Here is a 26,278-nt window from a genome sequence, read left to right on the forward strand (position 1 = left end):
TCCATCCATCTATCCATCCATCCATCCATCCATCTATTCATCCATCCATCTATTCATCCATTCATCTATCCATCCATCTATCCATCCATCCATCTATCCATCCATCCATCCATCCATCTATCCATCCATCCATCCATCATCCATTCATCTATCCATCCATCCATCTATCCATCCATCCATCCATCCATCTATTCATCCATCCATCTATCCATCTATACATCATCCATCCATCTATCCATCTATCCATCCATCTATTCATCCATCCATCTATCCATCTATCCATTATCCATTCATCTATCCATCCATCTATCCATCCATCCATCTATCCATCCATCCATCCATCCATCTATCCATCTATCCATCCATCTATCCATCCATCCATCTATCCATCCATCCATCCATCTATCCATCATCCATTCATCTATCCATCCATCCATCCAACCAATTAATTTGAACTTATTCTCTTTTCTTCTGTCCCGTTTTTCCCTCCAGGCTCACCTGCGCTCGGTGGACGTGAGGATCCTGCAGCAGCTGCTGGCGCTGCACGAGGGCATCGAGGCGGCCAAGTGGCTCCTGGAGGACCGCGGCACGCTCACCAGCCACTGCAGCAGCCTGACGGGCAGTCAGTACAGCCTGGGAGGAAGCTGGAGCAGCCTGCACGAGCCGCAGGACAAGCTGGACAACATGTCCATCGGCAGCTACCTGGACACGCTGGCCGACGACCTGGACGAGTACACGTCCAGCGGGGCAGAGTCCATCCTCTCCTCCAAGGCCAGACCCGGCGGCCCCAAGGAGGACGCCAAACCCTCGCCCGCGGTCGAAGCCACGGGCAGTCCGCTCAAACAGGGCGCTAAAGCGGACGCCGCCAAGGTCCAGCTGGGGAGGAACCCGAGTCCGAAAGGGAAGACGTACAAAAACGGCAAAGTGGAGCCGGAGAGCTGCAAGATGAGCGGCAAAGTGCACATGGAGCATGAGGCGCACTGGCACTGGGTGCAATCGCAGGACGATGTGACTTTTTTATAAAGTTTTAAGCTCGATTTATTTTATTTTAGCATGAACACACACGGCGGACAATCGGACCACGTTAGCGCTCCGTTACAAACTCACGGACTGACCACTAGGGTCAAACGGACAATAATATCAGCTAATGATGTCAAACATCAAACAACAGGGGCCAAAACTTTAAAATGAACTTTATTTTAGCAGTGAAAAGTAGTCAGTTAGTCAAGTGTTTGTTAGTTTTGGACTCGCATGGTGCAGGAGCGCTAAACAAAGCTACTCGTTATGCGTACGACTGCTTCTCTTGTTTTAGCAAGCTGCTTACCTACTCACTATCAAGTCTTTTATTTATAATTATATTGTATTATTTACTTGTTTATTCTTTGATTACCGCTTCTTTCTAATCAGGTTCACCATAAAATGCCGGGCGTGGCGCAGGAATACAGCCTGGACGGTGCCAATCCATCAGGTTAGCGCTGTGATCCTGGGTTCAAATCCTTAGCGGCGCTACTATCCAGTTGGGCGTTTAAATACAGAAATGATTGCTTATGTCTGTTGGGTTTGGTGGACAGAGAAGCTGGACCCACTGTGACACAGACCAGGATAAAGCTGTGTTAAAACGTGCCCTTCCTGGGCAACCCTTTTATTTCTATCCGGGCTTGGGACCTGCACTGAGAGCGAGCGCACTGACAAGAGCGCCCCCCAATGGCCAGACTGTTCGGCCACCGTGACGTTGGCACAGTGATGCCCGACCGGCCGGTAGCACCGCTGAGATTCGAACCCTGGATCTCCTGATCTCAGCAGTGCTGTGCTGGCGTACCTTACCACCGTGCCACCCTTAGTGACCAGGATGAAGCGTTGTTAAAACATGCCCTTCCTGGCGCAACTCTTTTATTTCTATCCGGGCTTGGGACCTGCACTAAGAGCGAGCGCACTGACAAGAGCGCCACCTAATGGCCAGACTGTTCGGCCACCGTGACCGGCCGATAGCACCCCTGAGATTCGAACCCTGGATCCCCAGATCTGGATAATATGAATGACCTGGAATGCTGATTCATCTGAGCACAATACAGGTTTCCACTTTGTGATGGTCCATCCTAGATGCCCCCGAGCCCAGAGAAGTCGACGCCACTTCTGGACATGGTTAACATAAGGCTCCTTTACACCTTTACCCCCGTCCCAACTTTTTTTGGAATGTGTCGCAGGCCTTAAATGCAGGAATGGATGTTTATTAACAAATAAAACCATCAGAAAACGACTCTTAAAAGTCAAATTGGATCTTAAAACCAGGACTAAAGACTTTTGGAGGTTTTGGAAAAGCTCCTTGATGCTATAACAGTCTCCGCTCCTGCGGCCATTCAGTCAAAACAAGGAGACCGGCTTGATTTGTCATATATACAGATACTTAAGTTCAGTACAGCTTTTTGTGTGTCCCATCTTGTTTGGAAGATGTGGGGTCAGAGCATGGGGTCAGCTATTGTACGCCATACCTGGAGCAGACAGGGTCAAGGGCCTTGCTCAAGGGCCCGACAGTGGCTGCACGTTAAAGCCTGAATTTTACAGCATTTACTGCATTTATCATTAGTCACAATTGAACACCAAGCAAGCAAGTCAGGGTTGAGGACCTTGCTCAGGGGCCCGACATTTGGCAACTTGGCGGCAGTAGGGATTGACCCGGCAACCTTCTGATTACTATTCATTATTCACAATTGATAGCGCAAAGCTCGACCCACTAGGCACCCACTGTTCCTAAGCTAATTACAGTGCAGGCACTCCTTGCTCGGGAGTCCAACAGTGAATATTGGTGGGGTCTGAACCAGTGACCTTCTGATTATTATGTGAGCCATCACATTTATTCTGTATAAATTATGTATATTTGTATTTTTATATGTTTATTTCGGATGGCTCATATGCAAGGCCCGGTTCATGGTACAAAACCTGTGGGCGTGGCCGAGACACCGCGATTAAATCATTCCGACAGGCGTCCACATTCTTTCGAGTGTTTTTTAACCCTAGTTAACTTTAGTTCTCTAGTCTGGAGCTGGTACGCTGGGATATGGGGGTGGTTTTGGTGTCTCTGCTCAGCGTTTTGGTCTGACGGATGCGTTTATGCAGATACTACAGCTATGTTAGTGTGATGAGGTGTTTATGATGCATGTGGCTTCTGTAATAGAGAATGAGCGCGGTGACGGATGCGTTTATCACGTTTAACTGATCATGATGTTTTATTTTGAGGCAGAGAGTATTTTATGGACAGCCTGTTTAATGACTAAATATATATATAAATAAAATAAATATATAAATAAATATATATATACATATTAGTGTTTGCACATTCACTTGCTGCTGGATGTAGTTTTGCGCTGCTGTAATGCAATGCTGTTTATGCAATAAAGCTACAATGCAGTTTACCTTCCATTGTGTCGGCCACTTCTTTTCACCTGCAACAGCGGGTTCATCCGGAGATCCGTATTGTGCACAAAGAGTCACGCACCGATCTCCATTATCCCTCGTCTCTGTTCAGTGCAGTGCAGTACCATTGATCAGCCAGCAGAGGTCGTAACTGCAGCAGTTTAGTATGTACACTATATTACCAAAAGTATTCGCTCGTCTGCCTTCACACGCATATGAACTTGAGTGACTCCTATTCTTAATCCACAGGGTTTAATATGATGTCGCCACCCTTTGCAGCTATAACAGCTTCAACTCCTCTGGGAAGGCTTTCCACAAGGTTTAGGAGTGTGTTTATGGGAATTTTTGACCGTTCTTCCAGAAGCGCATTTGTGCGGTCAGACGCTGATGTTGGACGAGAAGGCCTGGCTCACAGTCTCCGCTCTAATTCATCCCAAAGGTGTTCCATCTATCGGGTTGAGGTCAGGACTCTGTGCAGGCCAGTCAGGTTCATCCACACCAAACTGGCTCATCTACGTCTTTATGGAGCTTGTGCTTTGTGTACTGGTGCGCAGTCATGTTGGAACAGGAAGGGGCCATCCCCAAACTGTTGCCACAAAGTGCAGAGCATGAAAACTCTCATGGTATGCTGAAGCATTGAGAGTTCCTTTCACTGGAACTAAGTGGCGGCACGGTGGCTAAGTGGGTAGCACAGCAAGAAGGTCCTGGGTTCGATCCCCAGGTGGGGCCGTCCGGGTCCTTTCTGTGTGGAGTTTGCATGTTCTCCCCATGTCTGCGTGGGTTTACTCCGGGGGGTTTGGACATGTGTGTGAAGTTGTAGCCTAGTGGTTAAGGTGCTGGACTAGTAATTGTTAGGTTGCTGGTTCAAGCCCCACCACTGCCAGGCTGTCACTGTTGGGCCCCTGAGAAAGGCCCTCAACTTTCAGTATACGGCCACAGTGCTGTAAGTCGCTTTGGATAGAACTTTTAGGATCCTCAACAAGTGTATGTAAACTTCTGACCTGTGCTGTACGTGGGGGACGCGATGTACCCGCTGCACTCTGAGCTGCTCTCCCACACACCATCACTGCATGCTAATAATGCCCAGTAGTTACCATGGCTACTCTGTGTGTGTGTGTGTGTGTGTGTGTGTGTGTGTGTGTGTGTGTGTGTGTGTGTGTGTGTGTGTGTGTGTGTGTGTGTGTGTGTGTGTGTGTGTGTGTGTGTGTGTGTGTGGTACAGCAGATTCAAGAGAAAACAAACCGGAAAGACTCACACTGTGACGGGGGAGTTACAGGGTCCAGAACGTCGTACTTATAGGTTATATAACAAGTATATATATATATATATATATATATATATATATACTGTATATATACACACACATGCATAAAATGTATATCCAACTGTATATTCGAGTAAAGGATTAAAGATGTATCTGAATAAACATTTTAAAAGGGTCCAATATTTTTTAAATCATGTGAAATTCTTAATAATTTGTCGTGCTCTCACATTGAAAACCTCTAAATTAAAAAACACAGCAGCACACGGTTATTCAAACACGACTGACAAATGATTTCTGAGCTTTAAAGACTTCAGTCGGGACGGTGGGAGGAAACTGCGGCTGAGATTTAGTTTTAATGAATCACTTCTTATCTTAAGGAAAGTATTTTGGAGAGCATTATTTTCCTGTATCGTTTAGTCATCATTAGTCATCAGCTTCCAGATTTTATATAAACGTCTTTAAGTTACCAGCAGCACGAGAGAATCAGCGTTATCAGTTTTTCCATTCTTGTGGTGGAACCCTCATAAAATTACACCCCCAGACACCGTTCCAAACAACACTTACTGTACAGTGTGTATGAGTGTGTGTGTGTGTGTGTGTGTGTGAGTGTGTGTAAGTGTGATTTTAAGTGTGTGTGAGTGTTTGTATGTGTGAGTGTGAGTGTGTGTGTGTGTGTGTGTGTGTGTATTAGTGTGTGAATGAGTGTGTGTGTGTGTGTGTGTGTGAGTGTGATTTTAAGTGTTTGTATGTGTGAGTGTGAGTGAGTGTGTGTTTGAGTGTGTACGTGTGTGTATTAGTGTGTGAATGAGTGTGTGTGTGTGTGTGTGTGTGTGTGTGTGTGTGTGTGTGTGTTTTGGACACAGATGTTTTGACTGTGAGCCAACTTTAACATACATGAATGATGCTGTTATATTATTTTATTATTTTATTTATTTATTATTTTAATGATTCATTATTTATTAATATCCTCAGGTATCACTTGTGCTTATAAATAACATTAAAACTCAAAACCTGTTTATAAATGTTTGGATTTATTTAGATTTGTCTGATTCCAGGAGAAAACCGAGAGTCGGTTGTGTGAGCTGTGAAGCGTGGTGGAGGTGGAGTTCTGGTCTGTGTTTGTTTGTTTGTTTATATTTAACTAAAAGCATTCATTACGTTTATATCTGAACATCACACACAGCACCAGTTCACTGCTTTAACCCTAAATACTCAGACTGAGCTCCTCTTAAACATCCACATGGTCTGGAGGGGGGTGTTTTTCTTTCGGGAGGGTCGGGAGGAGAGAACAGGGGGGCAGGAACGGGTCACATGGTTCCCACACTGCGATGTCATTCAACTGAGATGGTAACAATTACTGAGACGTTTATGAAGCTAAAATGGAAAATCTGTAAAATATAAACAACGTGCATCACAGAACAACGAGTGAGTAAAGTAAGTAAGCAAAGTGACTAACTAGGTAAAGTGGGTAAGTAAGTAGGCAAGTACGAACAAAGTAAATAAGAACTAAACAGAAGTAAGTAAAGTAACTAATAAAAGTCATATGTAATCAGACGACGCTGTGTGATACCGTCTGGCCCATAGTACTAGAATAGGTGACGCTGTGTGTTCCACCTGACCTGTAGTTTAAGGATTAACAGTAAAGACGTCTGGGACGCCTGCATGTAAGACAGAGATATCACCACGGACGAAATCGCTATATGAGCATCATTGTGTGGCAGTAGAACTGGAACACTGTACTATTGGTGACGACCGGTAGTATAAGTTACTTTGTCTGCTGTCAGTCTGTGGGATAGTCTTAGTATTTAGTAACTGTAATCTCCCCGTTAATATGTATAATGAATCCCTTATAATAACGTGTATCTCTCTTGTTTGAATTTCATGTTCTCTTAATTGTAAATAAATGTTTGCAAGAAGTCTTTCTGAGGTTCTTGATCTCAGGAATGTTTTAATGCTTTTAATTATTTTTTTTTCCTTATGTAAAGCACTTCGAATTGCCAATGTGTATGAAAGGTGCTATACAAATAAACTTGCCTTGCCTTGCCTAAAGAAGTAAGTAAAGTAAGAAGTAAAAGTAAGTAATTTAATAAGAAATATGTAAAGTACATTAATTAGGTAAGTAAAACTAATAAAGTAGGTAAAAATTAAATAAGTAAGTAAGTACGTAGAGTAAATAAATGGTTAGGATTTTTAACCTCATGTTTTACACTTTGGTTACAAAATAAATAAGAAGTAAATAAAGACGTATGAAGTAACTAAATAAAGTAAGTAAGTAAAAGAAAATAAGTCAAAGTAAGTAAATAAAAGTAAGTAAATATGTGAAGTAACTGAGTATAGTCTCACTCACTCACTCACTCACTCACTGTCTTAACTGCTTATCCAATCAGGGTCACGGAGCCTATCTCAGCTTTTCAATGGGCGCAAGGCACACAGTAACACCCTGGACGGGGCGCCAGTCCATCGCAGGACAGACACACACACACACACACATTCACCTATAGGGCGATTCAGTGTCTCCAGTTAACCTGACTGCATGTTTTTGGACTGTGGGAGGAAACCCACGCAGACACGGAGAGAACATGCAAACTCCACACAGAACGAACCCAGGACCTTCTTGCTGTACTTTAACATAAGTAAATAACTAAAAGTCACTAACATAAGATGGTAAAATATTTGTATTAAAGGTATTAAATTAGGAATGAGTTTAGATTTTCAACACAGTCATGTTAATAAGGTAAAACATGAAATCTCTTCAGTGTTTAATCTGTAAAATAAATCATTTTATTTACTCGTAAGTGGGGCCATATTTGTGATTTGTTTGAATGAAATCTGTATATTAAAGCTTAGATTTAATTAAGTCAGAACGAGGAAGCTTTATAGCCGTCGTACTTAAAATGAAACTAACACCCCACACACTCATCATCAGGAACCCTGACCGTCCCTCATCAGCCGCTCTCACCATCAAAGCCGTCCTGTCCTGTCCTGTCCTGTCCTGTCCTGTCCTGTCCTGTCCTGTCCTGTCCTGTCCTGTCCTGTCCTGTCCTGTCCTGTCCTGTCCTGTCCTGTCCTGTCCTGTCCTGTCCTGTCCTGTCCTGTCCTGTCCTGTGAACACTGGGAGTCCATTTACATTTTTGACATTTAGCGGACGCTTTTATCCAAACAGTACAGTGACAGTATCCTGTCTAAGCAACTGAGGGTTGAGGGCCTTGCTCAAGGGCCCAACATAGTCAACTTGGCAGTAGTGGGGCTTGAACCAGCAACCTTTTGATTACTAGGCTACAAATGTAGAATCCCAGCTCTGAAGCGTTTAAGAACCATGTAGTGGTGGAGGGGCTCACCCCTCGTCAGGAAGTTCCTCGTCTTCTTTAATTCTGATCTGAGAGGAAACGATCTGCTCCTGTCTGAGCCCGAGTGTGAGAACGTGGAGGAGGAGACGGGAACGAGTCTCGCTCCCACAGAGGGAAGCGTTTTACTCCGAGAGCCGCTGCAGGAATCTGCACGTGTTTACTGGAGCTGCTTCAGCTCAACATTATATTCCTAAAATCATTAAATCCACCGGATCTGGAGAGAAGGAATCTGGTATGTGCCTGAGGGGCACCGACTTTTGACCCGAATGTGGGGTTCCCATGCGTTCACCCGGCTCTTCAATCAGCCACGGCCAGACTCTTAAAGACTGAGGGACGAGAATAAAACTAAATAGCTGTTTACTTTGTTTACGTCAAGGGTTCTTAACATTTTTGGACAGTGATCCATGTTAATGGACTTAATATTTCTGTGACCCGATCACAACCCCACTCACCATCCTGTCTGTGTGTTTCTCTTCTCTAAAAGTACTGACCGTTACTGTCATATTAATGCGGAGAATCACACAGTCCGATCATTTATTCATTCATTTATTTACCACCACTTTATCCTGGTCAGGGTCGCAGTGGGTACAATTCAGTGGGCGAAAAACAGAAAACAACCCAGAGAGGTCACCAGTCCATCTCAAAGCAAACACACAAACTGAGCAATTTCTATGTTCTCCTGACTGCATGTCTTTGTACCGTGGGAAGAAACTCACACAGACATGGGGAGAACATGCAAAATCCACACAGAAAGGACCCGGATCGCTTCACCTGGGAATCAAACCAGTGCTACCCACCAAGCCAGCAACAGCGCCGGTTTAGCCAATCAAACAAGGACAATAGTGTAGCCTAGTGGTTAAGTTACTTGACTAGTAATCAAAAGGTCGCTGGGTCGAGCCCCACCACTGCCACGTTGTCACTGTTGGGCCCTTGAGCAAGGCCCTTAACCCTTAACCCTTAATTGCTTAGACAATATACAGTCACAGTACTGTAAGTCACTTTGGATAAAAGAGTCAGCTAAATGCTGAAAATATAAATTAAATGTAAATGGACTCAGTTCAAATCTCAGCTGCGTTACCGGTCGACTGGGCGCCCTTTAGCAAACACAGTTGGCAGTGCAGACAGTGTAGCAGACAAAAATGGTTTAGACAATATATACTGTCACAGTTCTGTAAGTCATGGGTAAGTGTAACGGGTAAGTCGACTTCAGACTCGACTCACAAAAATACCAGAGTCACGTGCACAACAAGAGTCTCTAGCGTCAGCATGTGTTAACATTAGTTAAGTGTGACAATTATATATACATATAATTATTATTATTATAAATATTCTGCTCTCTAATAATAATAACGCTCCGGCCGTCTTAACACACAACGCACGCAATGGGTAAATGTTCCAGCCAGCTTCCGGCGTAGTGATGACGCGTCGCTCCCTACTCCCTACACAGTCTGAAGTTCACTTCATCTGAACATTATCGTTACCTCTGGATCAGAATCTCACTTAAAATGGTGGAATACCCTACGTAGTGCACTTCACAGGAACGACCGGGGTGAATGGAACGCTCCTACAGAATCGGTGCTGATGGTTGAAAGACGCTTTCTGAACCAATCAGAGCTTCTGATTGTAATTGTTAGTAAGAAATGCTGTTATTTGCATTTATTCAGTTTGCGTCACACAGATGACGTGGTAATGAAACGCTCGATCGGCTTTCTAACCACTTCCTGTTTTACTTCACCACCGGGAAAAGTTTGGAGGTTTTTAATTATAAGCACATTTACAAAATAACGGATTCTGTTCCTAATGGGACGCACGCTTATAAATGTAATAGCATCTGGAAGAACAGAAGCTAAGGTAAGCAGCGGTTATGATCGTTTTTGCTGTGTTTGGGATTTTGGCCGCCGTGCCGTGATTTATCGAGCGCTTTTGTTCTGTAATGAAAACAAAACGTATCAGTTGAAGCTTTTAACTGGAACCTTCTTGTTACAGAAATTACATTCATTTACACAATGAGGAGGAAAGTAAAGACACGAAGTAAAACGGCTAAATACACTCGCTAATCTGTTGTTGTTTTTATCTGAACTTACAGATTATTTCTTTATTTCTACGCTACATTTGTAATATATGTTTTGTGTAGATTATATTGACTCCTGACTCGACTCTGACCGACTCGGACTCCGTCACTATTTTGTGACTTGTGAACATCTCTGATCTGTACCGCGAGCACGGCGTCCGTTTTTTTCTAAAAATTAGCCCAAACGTGGACTCATCTGACTACAGTACACATTTCCACTTTCTGTCGGCCCATCTAAGATGAGCTCAGACCCAGAGAAATTGAGGTAGTAACAGTTTGGGTTGCATGTCTTAATGCAGCGACGGACTGTTTAAAGTAACAACAGTTTTCTGAAGCACTCCCGAGCCCATGTGGCTTTATTTATCACAATAGTATGATCATTTCTTAAAATCACACACACTCAATAGTAATTACAGTAGTTTCTGGCCTTGATGTGTTTGGATTGTCTGTATCTTTTAACAATATTATGTACGGTTGAAGGAGAAAGACCAAAATATTTTATCTATTTATCTATATTGCTTACAAATAGTAGTTTTATTTAAAATAAAAAGATGTAACCACTGTAGATCTCATACAATAAGCTTCCTAAAGTTTCTCAAGACGCAATTATTAACACTTTAGGTAAGAGCTTTAGGAAATATCATAAACATCCATCCTACTACATCTGGTTTGATAATCCAAGTCCATAAAACTTCATGCCTTTATATTTAATCCTATAATTATTATATTCCAGCTCGTAGATCCAGTGTTTTATCTTTATAGATGAGGAACGTGATGGAGCTCCATCGTGCAAACAGTTCGTTCCATTTCACTTGGCTGGATTTTCCAAATCTGTCATATTATAAGTAATAATCCAGATCAATGTAATAAAATCCAGATTAGCATGATAAAGGAAAAACAAACCTCAGGGTTAATATTTAGAGCAGAAGGAAATGACTCTGATGTTGACTAAAATATGCACGGTACAGGATAGAATGAAACATTAGATATTTTGAGAGCTCGGTGGGACACACCGGTGGTCCCTTTTCATACCAGTAAACCCAGTGGGGATGGTAAGAAACTGAGAGTGCTGAATTTTGGAATTTAAGCGTGTTAAAGTGCCCCGTCAGAGGAAAAACAGTCGGATTAATGTGGCTATTAAACTTAATGTGAGGTTTCACTATGGAAAGTTCACTAATACGGGGGGGGGTTATGTTCTTGTGCTTCAGAATCTTATAAAATAAACATTTAATGAAAGCGCTTTCCACTTAGTCAAGCACTTCATCATTTTTTTCATGAGAATCAGTCACAATCCAGATGAGGTGCATCATCAAGGACTAAAATAGTGTAAAATAGTGGGAAGTTTATGCATGACCAGCACTGTACTGTATGTAAACATTTGTTGTAAGTATAACAACACTGGGCATAAAAAAGAGGAGAAAAGCTGCACGTTTGTAGTTCAGTAGTTATAAATAGATATAAAAGCATTTCAGCTAACAATTAGCATTTCAGAAAATTGGATTGTGCAGTGTCTCTTGCACAAACATCATCCGGATGGAAACAACATCTGCACCCCCATTGCAAAAGACCACATCTGGAATATACAAACTCCTGAAAAAGTCAGAGGACAAATAAAAACTAAAACTAACTAATAAAATAATGATAAAGTGAAAATGGAACTAAATATAAATAAACAGATTGATGAGTGTGGGGTTAAATCTATAATGATGTGTGTGACCAGGATGTAAATAACAACAACAATAATAATAATAATAATCAATAACAATAGTAATAGTAATAATAATAGTAATAAAAGTAATAATAATAATAGTAATAATAATAATAATAATAATAGTAATAATTATAATATAATAATAATAATAATAATAGTAATAATAAGGGTGCCTTGGTGGGTAGCACTGTCACCTCACAGCAAAAAGGGTCTGGGTTTGATTCCTTAGCCAGACAACAGGGGTCCTTTTCTGTTTGGAGTTTGCATGTTCTCCCTGTCTGTGTGTTGCCCTATGATGAACTGGTGACCTGCCCAGGATGTTTCCTGCTTTCTGCCCAATGAATCAGACCCACCGTGACCCTGACCAGGATAAAGCGCTGGTAAAACAGAAAACGAATGAATTAAAGTAGAAGAAAAAGAATGAGAAAAAGGCACCATGTACACATAGAAAATTAATGCAGAATTTAATGTGGGACCAGGGTTGTGGTGGGTCCTGTACCACATGGAAACTCTGGATTGTTTATTGCAGGCGGACAAACTTTTATCACCCCAAAACATCCTCACACTGGAGCAGCAAATCCAAACTGGGAAAACGTTTTTGGAAGGTTGGAAAAGAAGACAGGTCAGTTTTGTCTGACGGAGCGACATTTCCTGATTATTATTGGTGATTATTATTATTTATGGAAGCATCAAATTTAGCCAGTTGTTCATCTAGAAACAGTAAAAACCCAAAAATTAAGCTGAGAAATGAAAACGATTCCATTTTCTATTAGTGTTGTACTGCAAGCAGAGATTTTAGACAGTGGAAACAGCGCCCTCTTCAGTCCGAGCACTACAATCACGTTCAGGAACACGCCCGGGTGAGATGGAAGCGTCAGCACTACAAACGCTCTGATTAAAACTAAACAGTAGATTTATCATCTTAAATTCCTTATCATTTATATTATTTAAAGAATCTAAACTGTTTTTGTGAGGCTAAACATCAGGACCATTTATTAACTCATCCATCCAACCGTTCATCCGTCTTCTTCGACTACACTCTGAACCTATTATTGATTATTATTGATTATCATTTATTATCATTTGCACCTGCACTTCACATAAAACTGTCTACCTCACACATATCTGCACAATTATATACCCTTTAAGACCCTATGTACAGTATTGACGCTAGGGGCTGTGTCAGTACCAGGGTCTGTCATGGTATGGGGGGACATGTCAGTACCCTTGGTAAAGGTCATTTACACTCTGTGATGCAGCATTAATACAGAAAAGTACGTTGAGATCTTAGAGCAACATGTGCTGCCTTCAAGACGTCGTCTTTTCCAGGGACGTCCAGCATTTTCCCACCTGCTGCGCACATTACAAAGGCGTGGCTGTGGAAGAAGAGGGTACGGGTACTGGACTGGCCTGCCTGCAGTCCTGACCTGTCCCCAATAGAGAGCGTGTGGAGGATTTTGAAACGACGACGACCCCCCGTACTGCTGCACATCTTAAGACGTGTTTGCAGGAAGAACGAGACAAAATAAAAGCTGAAACATTAAATCACTCGCTCTCCTCGGTGCCAAAACCTCTTTGTATTGGTGAAAAGGGACGTCGACGTTACAAAGTGGTAAATGCTTTACCGTCCCAACTTTTTTGGAATGTGTTGCAGGTCTGAAATGCAGGAATGGATGTTTATTAATACACAAACATGAAATATCCCCCATATTGGGGTTGTAGAAGTTTATTAGCAGTAAAACACTGGGAGGAGAAACGCTGCTGCACTTTTATAGTTTAATAGTTTTATCTTTACAAAAGAGGTAACACTGCAGAAGTTCCTACAGACGGCATTAAAAAAACAGTGTGTTTCATATAATCATCTATATATCGAAAAGTACAAGTAATAATAATTAATATTAATAATTTTAATATAACAATAGCACAAACGACAACTGTAGTAAAAGCAAATCGATCGAAGAGAAAAACAATAACACTCAATAACGATCAGGTAACAGAAACAAAATCAGCTGGCGGGTCCATTCGACTGTACGGTAAGTGCTTTGTGTTTTAGGCTTTATAAAATACGTCGGAAAAGCAGGACGAGCTTTTATTTCCTTCAAGGAAAAGTATAGAATAACTATAGAATAAGTTACAGCACAGTGAATTCGTCCAGACTGACTTTGTTCCCGTCGTCCAGCCTTACACGAGCGCGTACGGGGGGTAAAAAGTTCGTCTCTTCTCTTATAAAAGAACCGATTCCACGATAGCGGTGAGCAGGGAACAGAGCCGGGGCGCTCTTAATTTCAAATACACTCACGCTATGAGCACTTTATTAGGTACATACTTCCATTCCATAACATCGGCTCAACTTACCATATAGAAGCACTTTGTAGTTCTACAATTACTGACTGTAGTCCATCTGTTTCTCTACATGCTGTTCTTCAATGGTCAGGACCCCCACAGGACAACCACAGAACAGGTATTATTTAGGTGGTGGATGATTCTCAGGTGGTGGAGTTTTTAAACACCTCACTGTCACTGCTGGACTGAGAATCGTCCACCAACCAAAAACATCCAGCCAACAGCGTCCTGTGAGCACTGATGAAGGTCTAGAAGATGACCGACTCAAACAGCAGCGATAGATGAGCGATCGTCTCTGACTTTACATCTACAAGGTGGACCGACTAGGTAGGAGTGTCTAATAGAGTGGACAGTGAGTGGACACGGTGTTTAAAAACTCCAGCAGCGCTGCTGTGTCTGATTCACTCATACCAGCACAACACACACTAACACACCACCACCATGTCAGTGTCACTGCAGTGCTGAGAATCATCCACCACCTAAAAAATACCTGCTCTGTGGTGGTCCTGACCATTGAAGAACAGGGTGAAAGGGGGTAACAAAGCATGTAGAGAAACAGATGGACTACAGTCAGTAATTGTAGAACTACAAAGTGCTTCTATATGGTAAGTGGAGCTGATAAAATGGACAGTGAGTGTAGAAACAAGGAGGTGGTTTTAATGTTATGGCTGATCAGTGTATAAGCTACACCTATAATACAGATGACATTTTTGGGTATACAATTACTGACATATTACAGGGTGATGAGTGTAGCAGGTGCAGCAGTGTTGTTAGGATATTAAAATACTGTTTAAATGTACTCATCTCTTTATAAGAAACATATAGCCTTTTATCATAGGACAATTTCGGATCACATGACACTCACACAGTTGCATTTATATTTTGTCAGTAGTTGAATACCCGGAAAGCACATTTATATTCTAGTGTAGTAACTGTAGTCTAGGTACTGTAGTACCTAATAAAATGCTCAGTGAGTGTGTGTGTGTGTGTGTGAGTGTGTGTGTGTGTGTGTGTGTGTGAGGGAGGGAGGGCGGTTAGGGTTACACACTGAGCTCCTGCACACTTGTCCGCAGCTTCATGAAATAAGGACACGCTCGTTCTCGTGACTTCGTGGGCGTGAACACAAACACTTCACATCTGAAGGCGCCGCGTCCTGATGGGGGGTCACACGTCACACGTCGTCGGCTGACAGAGGCGGGATGTTGAACCTTGGTCTCGTGAAGAAAGCCATCTTCTCTCTGGTGGAGGACAGACAGGGCGTGGTCAGAACGGTGTGGAAAAGCTTCGGCTGAATACATCGAACGCTCTCCGTCCGAGTGTCCAGAATGACTTTATTTATTAATTGATGTTATTTTAACGTCATGTTTTACCATGGAAACCCACACACAGACACGGGGAGAACATGCAAACTCTACACAGAAAGGACCCGGACTGCTTAACCTGGGAATCGACCCCAGGACCTTCTCACTGTGAGGAGACCAACCGAGCCACCCAGTATCCAGAATGAGATTTCAGAGATCTAAAAATCTGTTTTGAATTCACAATATATATTATATATATATTATGGCAAGCCAAACAGGAAATACATAGCAAACACTGATATATATGGAATGAAACTCGATATATATATATATATGAAATAAAAACTGATATATATGGAATGAAAATGATATATAATTAATCTCAATATACTGTATATCAAACTTGATACATATAAATGAAAACTGATATATTTAAAATAAAAACTGATATATATCAGTTTTCATTCTATATATATATCAGTTTTCATTCTATATATATCGAGTTTCATTTTATATATATCAGTTTTCATTCTATATATATCGAGTTTCATTTTATATATATCAGTTTTCATTCTATATATATCGAGTTTCATTTTATATATAACAGTTTTCATTCTATATATATCGAGTTTCATTTTATATATATCAGTTTTCATTCTATATATATCAGTTTTCATTCTATATATATCGAGTTTCATTTTATATATATCAGTTTTCATTCTATATATATCGAGTTTCATTTTATATATATCAGTTTTCATTGTATATATATGTACAGTATATCAGTTTTCATTCTATATATATCGAGTTTCATTTGATATATATCAGTTTTCATTCTATATATATCGAGTTTTAATTTATTTATATATCTGTTTTCATTCTATATATATCGAGTTTCATTTCATATATATCTCTTCATTCTATATATATCTGTTTTCATTCTATACATATCGAGTTTCATTTTATATATATCAGTTTTCATTCTATATATATATATCAGTTTTCATTCTATATAAATCAAGTTTCATTTTATATATATCAGCTTTCATTCTACTGTATATATGTATCAGTTTTCATTCTATATATATCGAGTTTCATTTTATATATATCAGTTTAATTCCAAATATATCAGTTTATTATATATTACCCAGTTTTCCAGGTTTTGTCCGTTAAATCTGAAATCCGTTAAATGGAGGTTCCACTGTATATAAATATACACTGAAGTGCCAGATTAAGTGGACCGGTCAAGCCAATGCAAAATACATAGGAATGTTTAGCTGGCGTATTCAGCAGAGGTCGTAACTGCAGCACTTATGAGGAATCCCTACGCCCCCCCCCCCCCCCCCCCCTCCCTCCCTCCCTCAGACCAGCTTATCATCTATATCGGCACCCGGCTGATGCTAATCCTAACTAATAAAGCAGTGCTTTTACCTTCCTACAGGAACACGATGCACAACATCCACATCATTTTTGTCAACGAATGACAATCAACATGCAGCCAGACAGATAAGCGTCTGCTAAATGCTGCAAATGTAAATGTAGAAGCACAGCAGGGAAGAGAAATGTGGATTTTAATACATTCTGGGTGCGGTTACATGTCGGACCTGAACGTGTGCACAGGAAGCGGCTCCTTGTGGCTCTGGCCCCTCATCTGCAGCACTTCTTTGGAGGCTTTTCTTAATCTTCGTTCGGCCGCCTCCTCCTGCCTCTGCTCCTGTCGGCTCTGCATCGCCTGTCACAGAGAAACCCAAAGACACTCGGATCGTTTTATAAAGGAACTTTATTAATAAATAACAACATTAAAAAGGTGGCGGGACTCGATCCTATTAGCGGACACGATAGCGCCTCAGACTGGTCAATTTTTGGCCAGTAACCCCATTATAACCTCCCCTTCTCCCCCCAGAAAACCCACTTCACAAGCACGTTTACATTTACATTTTCGGCATTTAGCAGACGCCTTTATCCTTTATTAAAGTGACTTACATTACAATTACCGTATACAGTCTGAGCAGTATACAGCAGCAAACTGGCAGAGGTGGGGCTTGAACCAGCGACCTTCTGGTTACTAGTCCAGTACCTTAACCACTAGGCTTACAAGTACTGTACATCACAAGTTCTAAGTCCAGTTGTTATATTAATGCATTTAGCAGACACTTTTATCCAAAGTGACTTACAATTGCAAGCATTTAGACGTTAAGGGCCTTGCTCAAGGGCCCAACAATGCCAACCTGTGTGCCAGCCTGTCAGTAATGGGGCTTAAACTGGTCCAGTACCTTCTGTTACATATACGGTATTCATGCACCGAAGAGCAACCAATCACATTCATCGTCTTATTTACAACTGATTTATACTGGTCAGGGTCGCGGTGGCTCCTGAACACATGGGAGGAACACCCTGAACAGGGCGCCAACCCACTTTCAGTCACAGCCTATCATGACTGTGTGGACGTCCCACCAGTCGATAGCACAGCTGAGATTCGAACCCAGATCTCAGAGGTTGTGCTCTACTGCTGCAGACCTCACTCCGGACCGAGGAGGGTCGTGACCCAACAACCGCCCCCTACGACACGTGTGCAGGACCGACCGCTTCTTTTCCCCTGCACCGGGCGGGTTCATACGGAGATCCGTATCGCGCACGGAGACTCACACTTTCTAGAGATCAAGGTTGAGAACCACTGCTCCACCCACTGCAGTCTGATACCTGTCTGTGAGTTTCTCGGAGAAGATTCCGGAAGCGCTCGTCTCTCAGGACCCACTGTGGAAGGTCCGCTGGGCCACGGGCACCCTGAGGACCCTGGGCACCCTGGTGTGGCTCCTCCAGCCTCAGCTTCAGCTCCCGTAACGCGTTCAGTTCCTCGCTCAGCTGCCTCTGCCGGGTTCGACAGGCCTGGAGGTCCAGCTCCAGATCCAGAGAGGTACGGGTGGGCTGCTCGGCCAGGGAGGAAGGGTGGGGCTGCTGCGGGGACACACACACACACACACACACATATACACACACACACAGAGCATTAATAAATAAAATGTACTTTTGTAGTTCTACAATTACTGACTGTAGTCCATCTGTTTCTCTACATGCTTTGTTACCCCCTTTCATGCCGTTCTTCAATGGTCAGGACCCCCACAGAGCAGGTATTATTTAGGTGGTGGATGATTCTCAGCACTGCAGTGACACTGACATGGTGGTGGTGTGTTAGTGTGTGTTGTGCTGGTACGAGTGGATCAGACACAGCAGCGCTGCTGGAGTTTTTAAACACCTCACTGTCACTGCTGGACTGAGAATAGTCCACCAACCAAAAAGATCCATCCAGGTCTAGAAGATGAGCGACTCAAACAGCAGCAATAGATGAGCGATCGTCTCTGACTTTACATCTACAAGGTGGACCGACTAGGTAGGAGTGTCTAATAGAGTGGACAGTGAGTGGACACTGCTGTGTCTGATCCACTCATACCAGCACAACACACACTAACACACCACCACCATGTCAGTGTCACTGCAGTGCTGAGACTCATCCACCACCTAAATACTAACTACAGTCAGTAATTGTAGAACTACAAAGTGCTTCTATATGGTAAGTGGAGCTGATAAAATGGACAGTGAGTGTAGAAACAAGGAGGTGGTTTTAATGTTATGGATGATTAGTGTGTGTATATTTTATTTCCATAAATGCAAACGCACTGAAAATACTACACTTTCAATTCTAAATCAAAACATTAACAACATTTAGCCAGTTTGTGTTCATCCTTTACAGAAAGTTAAGAAAAATTAATATTAGGCTGTTAAAAAAAATAGCAGTGCAGCATTTTTCTTTAAAAATCTATTATCTATAAACTGAAAAAAATGTTTGAGGTTTCACTTTACTTTAAATAACTGAACTAATATTTAGTGGCATAACGATTGTTTCTGAGATCTGTGTTGCATGGAGTCGACCAACTTCTGGCTCCTCTGAGCAGGTATTCCAGTCCAGGATGATTAGACGACATTCCACAGTTCTTCTGCAATTTTGGGTTTTGCCTCAAAAAAACGTGTTTCAGACGTCAGAACACAAGTTCTCTCTGGGATTGAGGTCAGGGGATTGTGCTGGTCACTCTATTACCTCAATCTTAATAATAATAATAATAATAAGTTCAACTTATATAGCGCCTTTCACCAAGCTCAAGGTCGCTGTACAGTAATAAAAAGTGAAAACAAACGACAACACGCAAAACAAGACAAGGCAAAACAAAACAAAAACAAAAACAAAACAAAAACAAACCGACAGTGAGTAAGGATAGGTTAGAGATATAAGTTCAAGAAGTAGAATGAAAATGTTGTGAGAAGAGATGGGTTTTTAGAGACACCTTGAAAGCAGAAAGAGAAGAAATAGAGCGAAGAGTCGAGGGCAGAGAGTTCCAGAGTGTTGGGGCGGCAACGCTGAAGGATCTGCCGCCCATAGTGGACATCCTAAATCTAGGAACAGATAGTTGATTCGTGTCTGACGACCTTAGTCTGCGTGATGGTGTGTGATGTGTGAGAAGGTTAGTAAGATAGGCGGGAGCGAGACCATGAAGTGCTTTAAAAGTCAAGACCAGAATTTTATATTTAATGCGCATGGAAATTGGCAGCCAATGTAGTTCTTCCAAAACAGGGGTGATGTGGTCAAACTTTCGGGTAAACGTCAGGACCCGAGCAGCTGCATTTTGTATAGTTTGCAGGGGACGGAGGGTTTTGGCGGGAAGTCCATGCAATAAGGAATTGCAGTAGTCCAAACGGCTGGTGACAAAAGCGTGTATCAGTGTTTCCGCCACCTCAAATGAAAGATATGGACGGAGACGAGTAATATTGCGAAGCTGAAGAAAGGCTGATTTGGATAGTGATTTCACATGAGGACCGAATGAAAGCTTGTTTGTCTGTAACCAAGATGTTTTGGGTCATTGTCATGTTGAAACACCCATTTTAAGGGCATTTCTTCTTCGCCATAGGGCAACATGATCTCCTCAAGTATTCTGATATATTTAAACTGATCCATGATCCCTCGTATGTGATAAATAGGCGTAACACCACGGTATGAAAAACATCCTCATATCATAGTTTTGTACCACCGTGCTTTACTACCTTCACAGTGAACTGTGGCTTGAATTCAGTGCTCGAGGGTCGTCTGATATACTGTCTACAGCCACTAGACCCAAAAAGAAAAATTTTGCTTTTACCAGTCCACAAAATGTTGAGCCATTTCTCTCTGGACCAGTCAATGTGTTCCTTGACAGATTTGAACCCATTCAGGAAACGTCTTTTTCTTAACAACGGGACTTTGCAAGGAGTTCTTGCTGGTAAATTGGCTTCACTTCATCATCTTCTGTACTCACTGCTAACTTCAGATGTTCCTTGATCTTGGCTTCCTATCGAACAGTAGTTCCACGCTTCCTTCTGCATCTTTCAGGTGTTGGTCGTCACTTCAAGGCATTTGAGATCATTTTAGCTGAGCAGCCGATAATTTGCTGCACTTCTCTGTATGTTTTTTCCCTCTACAATCAACTTTTTAATAAAAGTACGCTGTTCATCAGAACAATGTCTGGAACGACCCATTTTATCCAGTATTGAAAAGAAAATGCGCTATAACCAACCTGTGCAACATTTGCCCCCCTCCTATATTAAATAAGGGCCAAAATTGACACCCGTTCTTCTGCAGAATGAATGAATTCACCAATTGAACTCCTCACTGCTATTATTTTGAACAAGCCCCTTTCAATCAATGCTTCGATTACTCAGAATGAGCGGCATGCACGTCCTAATTGTTGGGTTTGTTTTGTTTTTATTACTCTACTACACTTTCAAGTCAATTATTTGCTATGTAGGAATATCACTTCTACTAAAAACAGTGATTCATCAGGTTAATGGTGTTTGAACACTACTGTATATATATCCAATCAGGTCACTAATAACCTGGATTCTGTCTCTTACCTGCTTGTATCTCAGGGTTCTCCTCTCCAGGGTGTTCCTGATGAACGGAGACTTTTTCGGCAGAGTCGAGCTGTCGCTGTCACTGCGGTACAACTACCAGAGACACAAAGAGAGATAAAGTAGGTCCAAAGTGCAGCGAGAGTGTGTGTGTGTGTGTGTGTGTGTGAGACACTCACCCTGCACACGTACTGACTGCGAGCTCCGGGCGAGAACGTGTGCGAGCGCGACAGCGTGCTGGTACGCAGAAACGGAGGGGCGTGGCTCCAGCGCCCCGGCCTCTCTTTAGGCTGCAGGCGCATCATCTCCGTGTTGGTCGCCTTGTCCACCTGAGCGCATTATTAACGCGTTTATTTACATTCATGCGTTCAGTGTTTAAACATTACTGCTATAAGATCAGTGCAGGGAAACACCGTCACCTTGATAACGAGGGGCCGGTCTGAGTGGTGCACGCAGCGCCCCCCGGTGGCTATACACAACCCCTCCACACACAGACCCTCGGGACACGCAGAGACGAACGCTGTGCTGTTACTGCAACCGCTGTCCACCGACTCGGCCTGCCAGCTTCTACAACACACACACACACACACACACACATCTTAAGCTCACAAGTTCAAATCTCAGCTATACTATCAGCCGACCAGACACCTACACAGACAATGATTGGGTGGTCCGAGGGAGGGACCATAGGGATTCAAAACTGCTGCAATTACGACCTCTGCTGGCTGATCGATAGATAATAGAGATCAGTGCGTGACTGTCCGTGCACGATACGGATCTCCATATGAACCTGCCTAGTGCAAGGGAAAAGAAGCGGTCAGTACTGCACACGTGTCGGAGGGGGTGTGTGTTAATCACGACCCTCCTCGGTCAGGAGTGGAGGTCTGCAGCAGTTAAGGTGAAATACGATCTGGGAATTGGATACGACTAAATTATTTATTGCCATGTTTAACACACACGTGTCATTTTATGGCAAGATACGGCAGTTATGCACCTTCTGAATCTACACCGATCAGCCATAACATTAAAACCACCTCCTTGTTTCTACACTCACTGTCCATGTTATCAGCTCCACTTACCATATAGAAGCACTTTGTAGTTCTACAATTACTGACTGTAGTCCATCTGTTTCTCTACATGCTTTGTTACCCCCTTTCATGCTGTTCTTCAATGGTCAGGACCCCCACAGGACCACCACAGAGCAGGTATTATTTAAGTGGTGGATGATTCTCAGCACTGCAGTGACACTGACATGGTGGTGGTGTGTTAGTGTGTGTTGTGCTGGTACGAGTGGAGTTTTTAAACACCTCACTGTCACTGCTGGACTGAAAATCGTCCACCAACCAAAAACATCCAGCCAACAGTGCCCCGTGGGCAGCGTCCTGTGACCACTGATGAAGGTCTAGAAGATGAGCGACTCAAACAGCAGCAATAGATGAGCGATCGTCTCTGACTTTACATCTACAAGGTGGACCGACTAGGTAGGAGTGTCTAATAGAGTGGACGGTGAGTGGACACGGTACTTACAAACTCCAGCAGCACTGCTGTGTCTGATCGACTCATACCAGCACAACACACACTAACACACCACCACCATGTCAGTGTCACTGCAGTGCTGAGAATCATCCACCACCTAAATAATACCTGCTCTGTGGGGGTCCTGTGGGGGTCCTGACCATTGAAGAACAGCATGTAGAGAAACAGATGGACTACAGTCAGTAATTGTAGAACTACAAAGTGCTTCTATATGGTAAGTGGAGCTGATAACATGGACAGTGAGTGTAGAAACAAGGAGGTGGTTTTAATGTTATGCTGATCGGTGTAGATTTAAGATATTGGAGGAAATCAGAGACCAAAAATGTCATTATATTTCTTTATACAGTGAGGGATCAGGTACGGATGTTGTACCTCTCTGATGCAGCTTCTCCCCGCTCCTCCTTCCTCTCGAGTTCCTCCTCACTCAGATCCAGCTCCCTCTTCACCCCGTCCAGCTGAGCTCCTGCAGACGCCTACACAGAGATCCGGAAGTGAGATGTATCGAGAATTAGCATTTTAAGTCATCCTACACTCCCGAGAAGAGGGCGTGTCTAAATCCTTAGAGCCCTTAAAATGCTCCTACTGAGGCGCCTTAATTCTGACTGATAATCTGACTGAATGATGAGCGAGTGTCTAAAGAGCGTCTAAATAATCTGATTATGAGTCCAGGTCTGATTAGAATCCTCTCTACTGAGGCTGATCAGGTGGGAGCAGGGCGGGTCACCAGGTCCTTGCCTGAGCTCTGACGTGACCTTCGTCCTCCTCCTCTTCCTCGTCCACGCTGTGCCCGGGCTGGCAAAGGTTCCTGGGTTCGGCTCTGTGGTTCTCCTGCTGCAGAAGATGTACACGATGCCACTGGTAGATCATCTCAGCGGTGCCCGCACAATCAGCCAGCGGCACCTGAGCCGAGCCCTGCCACACACACACACACACACACACACACACACACACACACACACACACACACATTATCAACACAACAATAGCATCACATAAGCCGTAGTACAGTGCTGTAGTTCAGTCCTCACCAGCAGCTCCTCGTGCCCCAGGGGCCCGACCACACAGAGCTGCAGGTGCAGGGCGTGAGAAAGAGCGCCCCCCGCAGGAATTGGGATCTGGAAGCCCTCGTTGAAGCTGACGGTCGACCGCGCTTCCTGCGCTTTGCAGCAGTAGTAGGTGCACGGCCGGCTGGGGTCCACGGGCAGCACGTTCACCTTCACGAAGCTGAAACCAAAACACACCCGGACAGGAGGGTCAACCAACCCCAAATCTGACTTAAACCATCTGTAGGGTCGTTTGTGGGGGTAAGAGCGGCCGACTTACACTTTGTAGCCCTCTCTCACAGCAGCCTTGGTCACGTTTCTCAGTTGGAGCACGTGCAGAAGCAGAGACATGGAGCTGGAATCGTATCTGCAGAAGAAGCACAAACGAACTATTTTATTTCTGCTTTTTCTTCCTTTTTTTGTCAGTTTAGTCATAGCCAGTTCCTCTTCCTCTGCTGGAGACCCTGATGGCGTCTGAGGAGGACATATTTGCCTGACACATGGTCCACCAAACCCTTCTTACATTCACATTTTCAGCATTTAGTGGACGCTTTTTATCCAAAGCGACTTACAGTCTAAGCAATTGAGGGTTAAGGGCCTTGCTCAAGGGCCCAATAGTGGCAACCTGTCAGTGGTGGGGCTTGAACCAGGGACCTTTCGATTACTAGTCCAGTACCTTAACCACTAGCCCCTTAACCAACTGCCCTATCTTAAATCACACATGAAGCCAGTCTGGCGCATGGAGAGTCACACTCTGATGTCCACGTTCCTCCACTTCTGTACAGGCGCCTCGGGCTACTAACCAGGGTCCTTACACAGCGTCAAAGACCCCGCCCACTTCTTTTAGTCCCGTCTTTTCCCACCCAGCAGACTAGTGCCCGATTTTGTCTGCTGCAAAAGCAGCACTGCCGATCGTGCCCACTAGGGGGCGCCCAGTTGACTGGGAGCAGAGCTGAGATTCGGACTCAGAGAGAAATTAAAAGCCTCCAACCCTTTTCTATCCCATTTTATTTACAATATCCAAATACAGTGCAGGAAATCAAGGGCCCAACATTAGCGACTCAGTGTTGGAGGGGTTTAAACCAGGAACCTTTTGCTCATTAGTACCTGAACCACAAAGCTACCACTGTCCTGTTCAATAAGCAAGATCCATAAAGACATGGTTTGAAGGTGTCTGGTGTAAAGGACCGAGCAGCCTAGACAAAGCCTCAATGGTGAGGGGGTCTTGTGGGATATTTTTGAACGGCCACCCAGCCGGGGGAGGGGGGCAATGTATTGACATGGGGGGGAGGGGGGTGGCACTGACATGCGTATATTTGCTTCATAAGTCGTTCGTTCTGACTTTTGTGTCTGACAAACTTTTTCCTTGTAATTCGCACTATAACTAAATAAAAGAGCTACTCTAAGAAAAAAGAATGTTGTTTACTAATGTCTCACCGTCATCACAATATTAACATTTACATTAACATATACAGTATATATATATATATATATATATATATATATATATATATATATATATATATATATACAGGGGTTGGACAAAATAACTGAAACACCTGGTTTTAGACCACAATAATTTATTAGTATGGTGGTGGGCCTCCTTTTGCGGCCAATACAGCGTCAATTGGTCTTGGAAATGACATATACAAGTCCTGCACAGTGGTCAGAGGGATTTTAAGCCATTCTTCTTGCAGGATAGTGGCCAGGTCACTACGTGATGCTGGTGGAGGAAAACGTTTCCTGACTCGCTTCTCCAAAACACCCCAAAGTGGCTCAATAATATTTAGATCTGGTGACTGTGCAGGCCATGGGAGATGTTCAACTTCACTTTCATGTTCATCAAACCAATCTTTCACCAGTCTTGCTGTGTGTATTGGTGCATTGTCATCCTGATACACGGCACCAACAATTTGTCCTCTTTTGAACTCTGGTATGTCACCCATAATGTTGTGTGCATTGCAATATTTTGAGCAAAACTGTGCTCTTACCCTGCTAATTGAACCTTCACACTCTGCTCTTACTGGTGCAATGTGCAATTAATGAAGATTGGCCACCAGACTGGTCCAATTTAGCCATGAAACCTCCCACACTAAAATGACAGGTGTTTCAGTTATTTTGTCCAACCCCTGTATATACACGTTTTTTTTTACTGTGTAGAACTCAATTCTGTAATACAGGCAGAACTAATCGTACGTCACTGTGTACCTATTACAACATTTAATGCATTTTATGCAGCGTTCTGCTTCATGCACTTTTCAGACGCTCCCTTGATGAACCTCACATTTAAGAAACAGCTTTAACTAAAAATGAACTA

At 43.1% G+C, this 26,278-nt stretch overlaps 2 protein-coding genes across 4 annotated transcripts in view; one reads left to right on the forward strand and one right to left on the reverse strand.

Moving 5' to 3' along the window:
- The window catches only part of lurap1 (leucine rich adaptor protein 1), a 16,157-nt gene extending 15,103 nt beyond the window's left edge, over positions 1-1,054 (forward strand). Inside the window, exon 2 of the mRNA XM_062998080.1 lies at positions 493-1,054. Coding sequence (XP_062854150.1) covers positions 493-1,023 — 531 coding nt within the window. The 3' untranslated portion in view covers positions 1,024-1,054. The remainder of the gene's footprint in view (positions 1-492) is intronic.
- Positions 1,055-14,764: 13,710 nt separating this feature from the next.
- The window catches only part of wwc3 (WWC family member 3), a 63,675-nt gene continuing 52,161 nt past the window's right edge, over positions 14,765-26,278 (reverse strand). For 2 of the 3 annotated variants that reach the window (XM_062998052.1, XM_062998051.1), the window contains exons 14-23: positions 24,242-24,328; positions 23,947-24,142; positions 23,654-23,830; positions 23,291-23,391; positions 21,802-21,949; positions 21,562-21,711; positions 21,386-21,478; positions 18,149-18,403; positions 17,053-17,180; positions 14,765-15,385 (exon numbers count right to left, since the gene is read on the reverse strand). In XM_062998052.1, the coding sequence (XP_062854122.1) occupies positions 15,319-15,385; positions 17,053-17,180; positions 18,149-18,403; positions 21,386-21,478; positions 21,562-21,711; positions 21,802-21,949; positions 23,291-23,391; positions 23,654-23,830; positions 23,947-24,142; positions 24,242-24,328 (1,402 nt within the window). In that variant the 3' untranslated portion in view covers positions 14,765-15,318. The remainder of the gene's footprint in view (positions 15,386-17,052; positions 17,181-18,148; positions 18,404-21,385; positions 21,479-21,561; positions 21,712-21,801; positions 21,950-23,290; positions 23,392-23,653; positions 23,831-23,946; positions 24,143-24,241; positions 24,329-26,278) is intronic. The other variant, XM_062998053.1, reaches the window with a different exon arrangement.

The sequence above is a fragment of the Trichomycterus rosablanca genome, chromosome 6, assembly GCF_030014385.1.
Source record: "Trichomycterus rosablanca isolate fTriRos1 chromosome 6, fTriRos1.hap1, whole genome shotgun sequence".
Taxonomy (NCBI): Eukaryota; Metazoa; Chordata; class Actinopteri; order Siluriformes; family Trichomycteridae; genus Trichomycterus; species Trichomycterus rosablanca.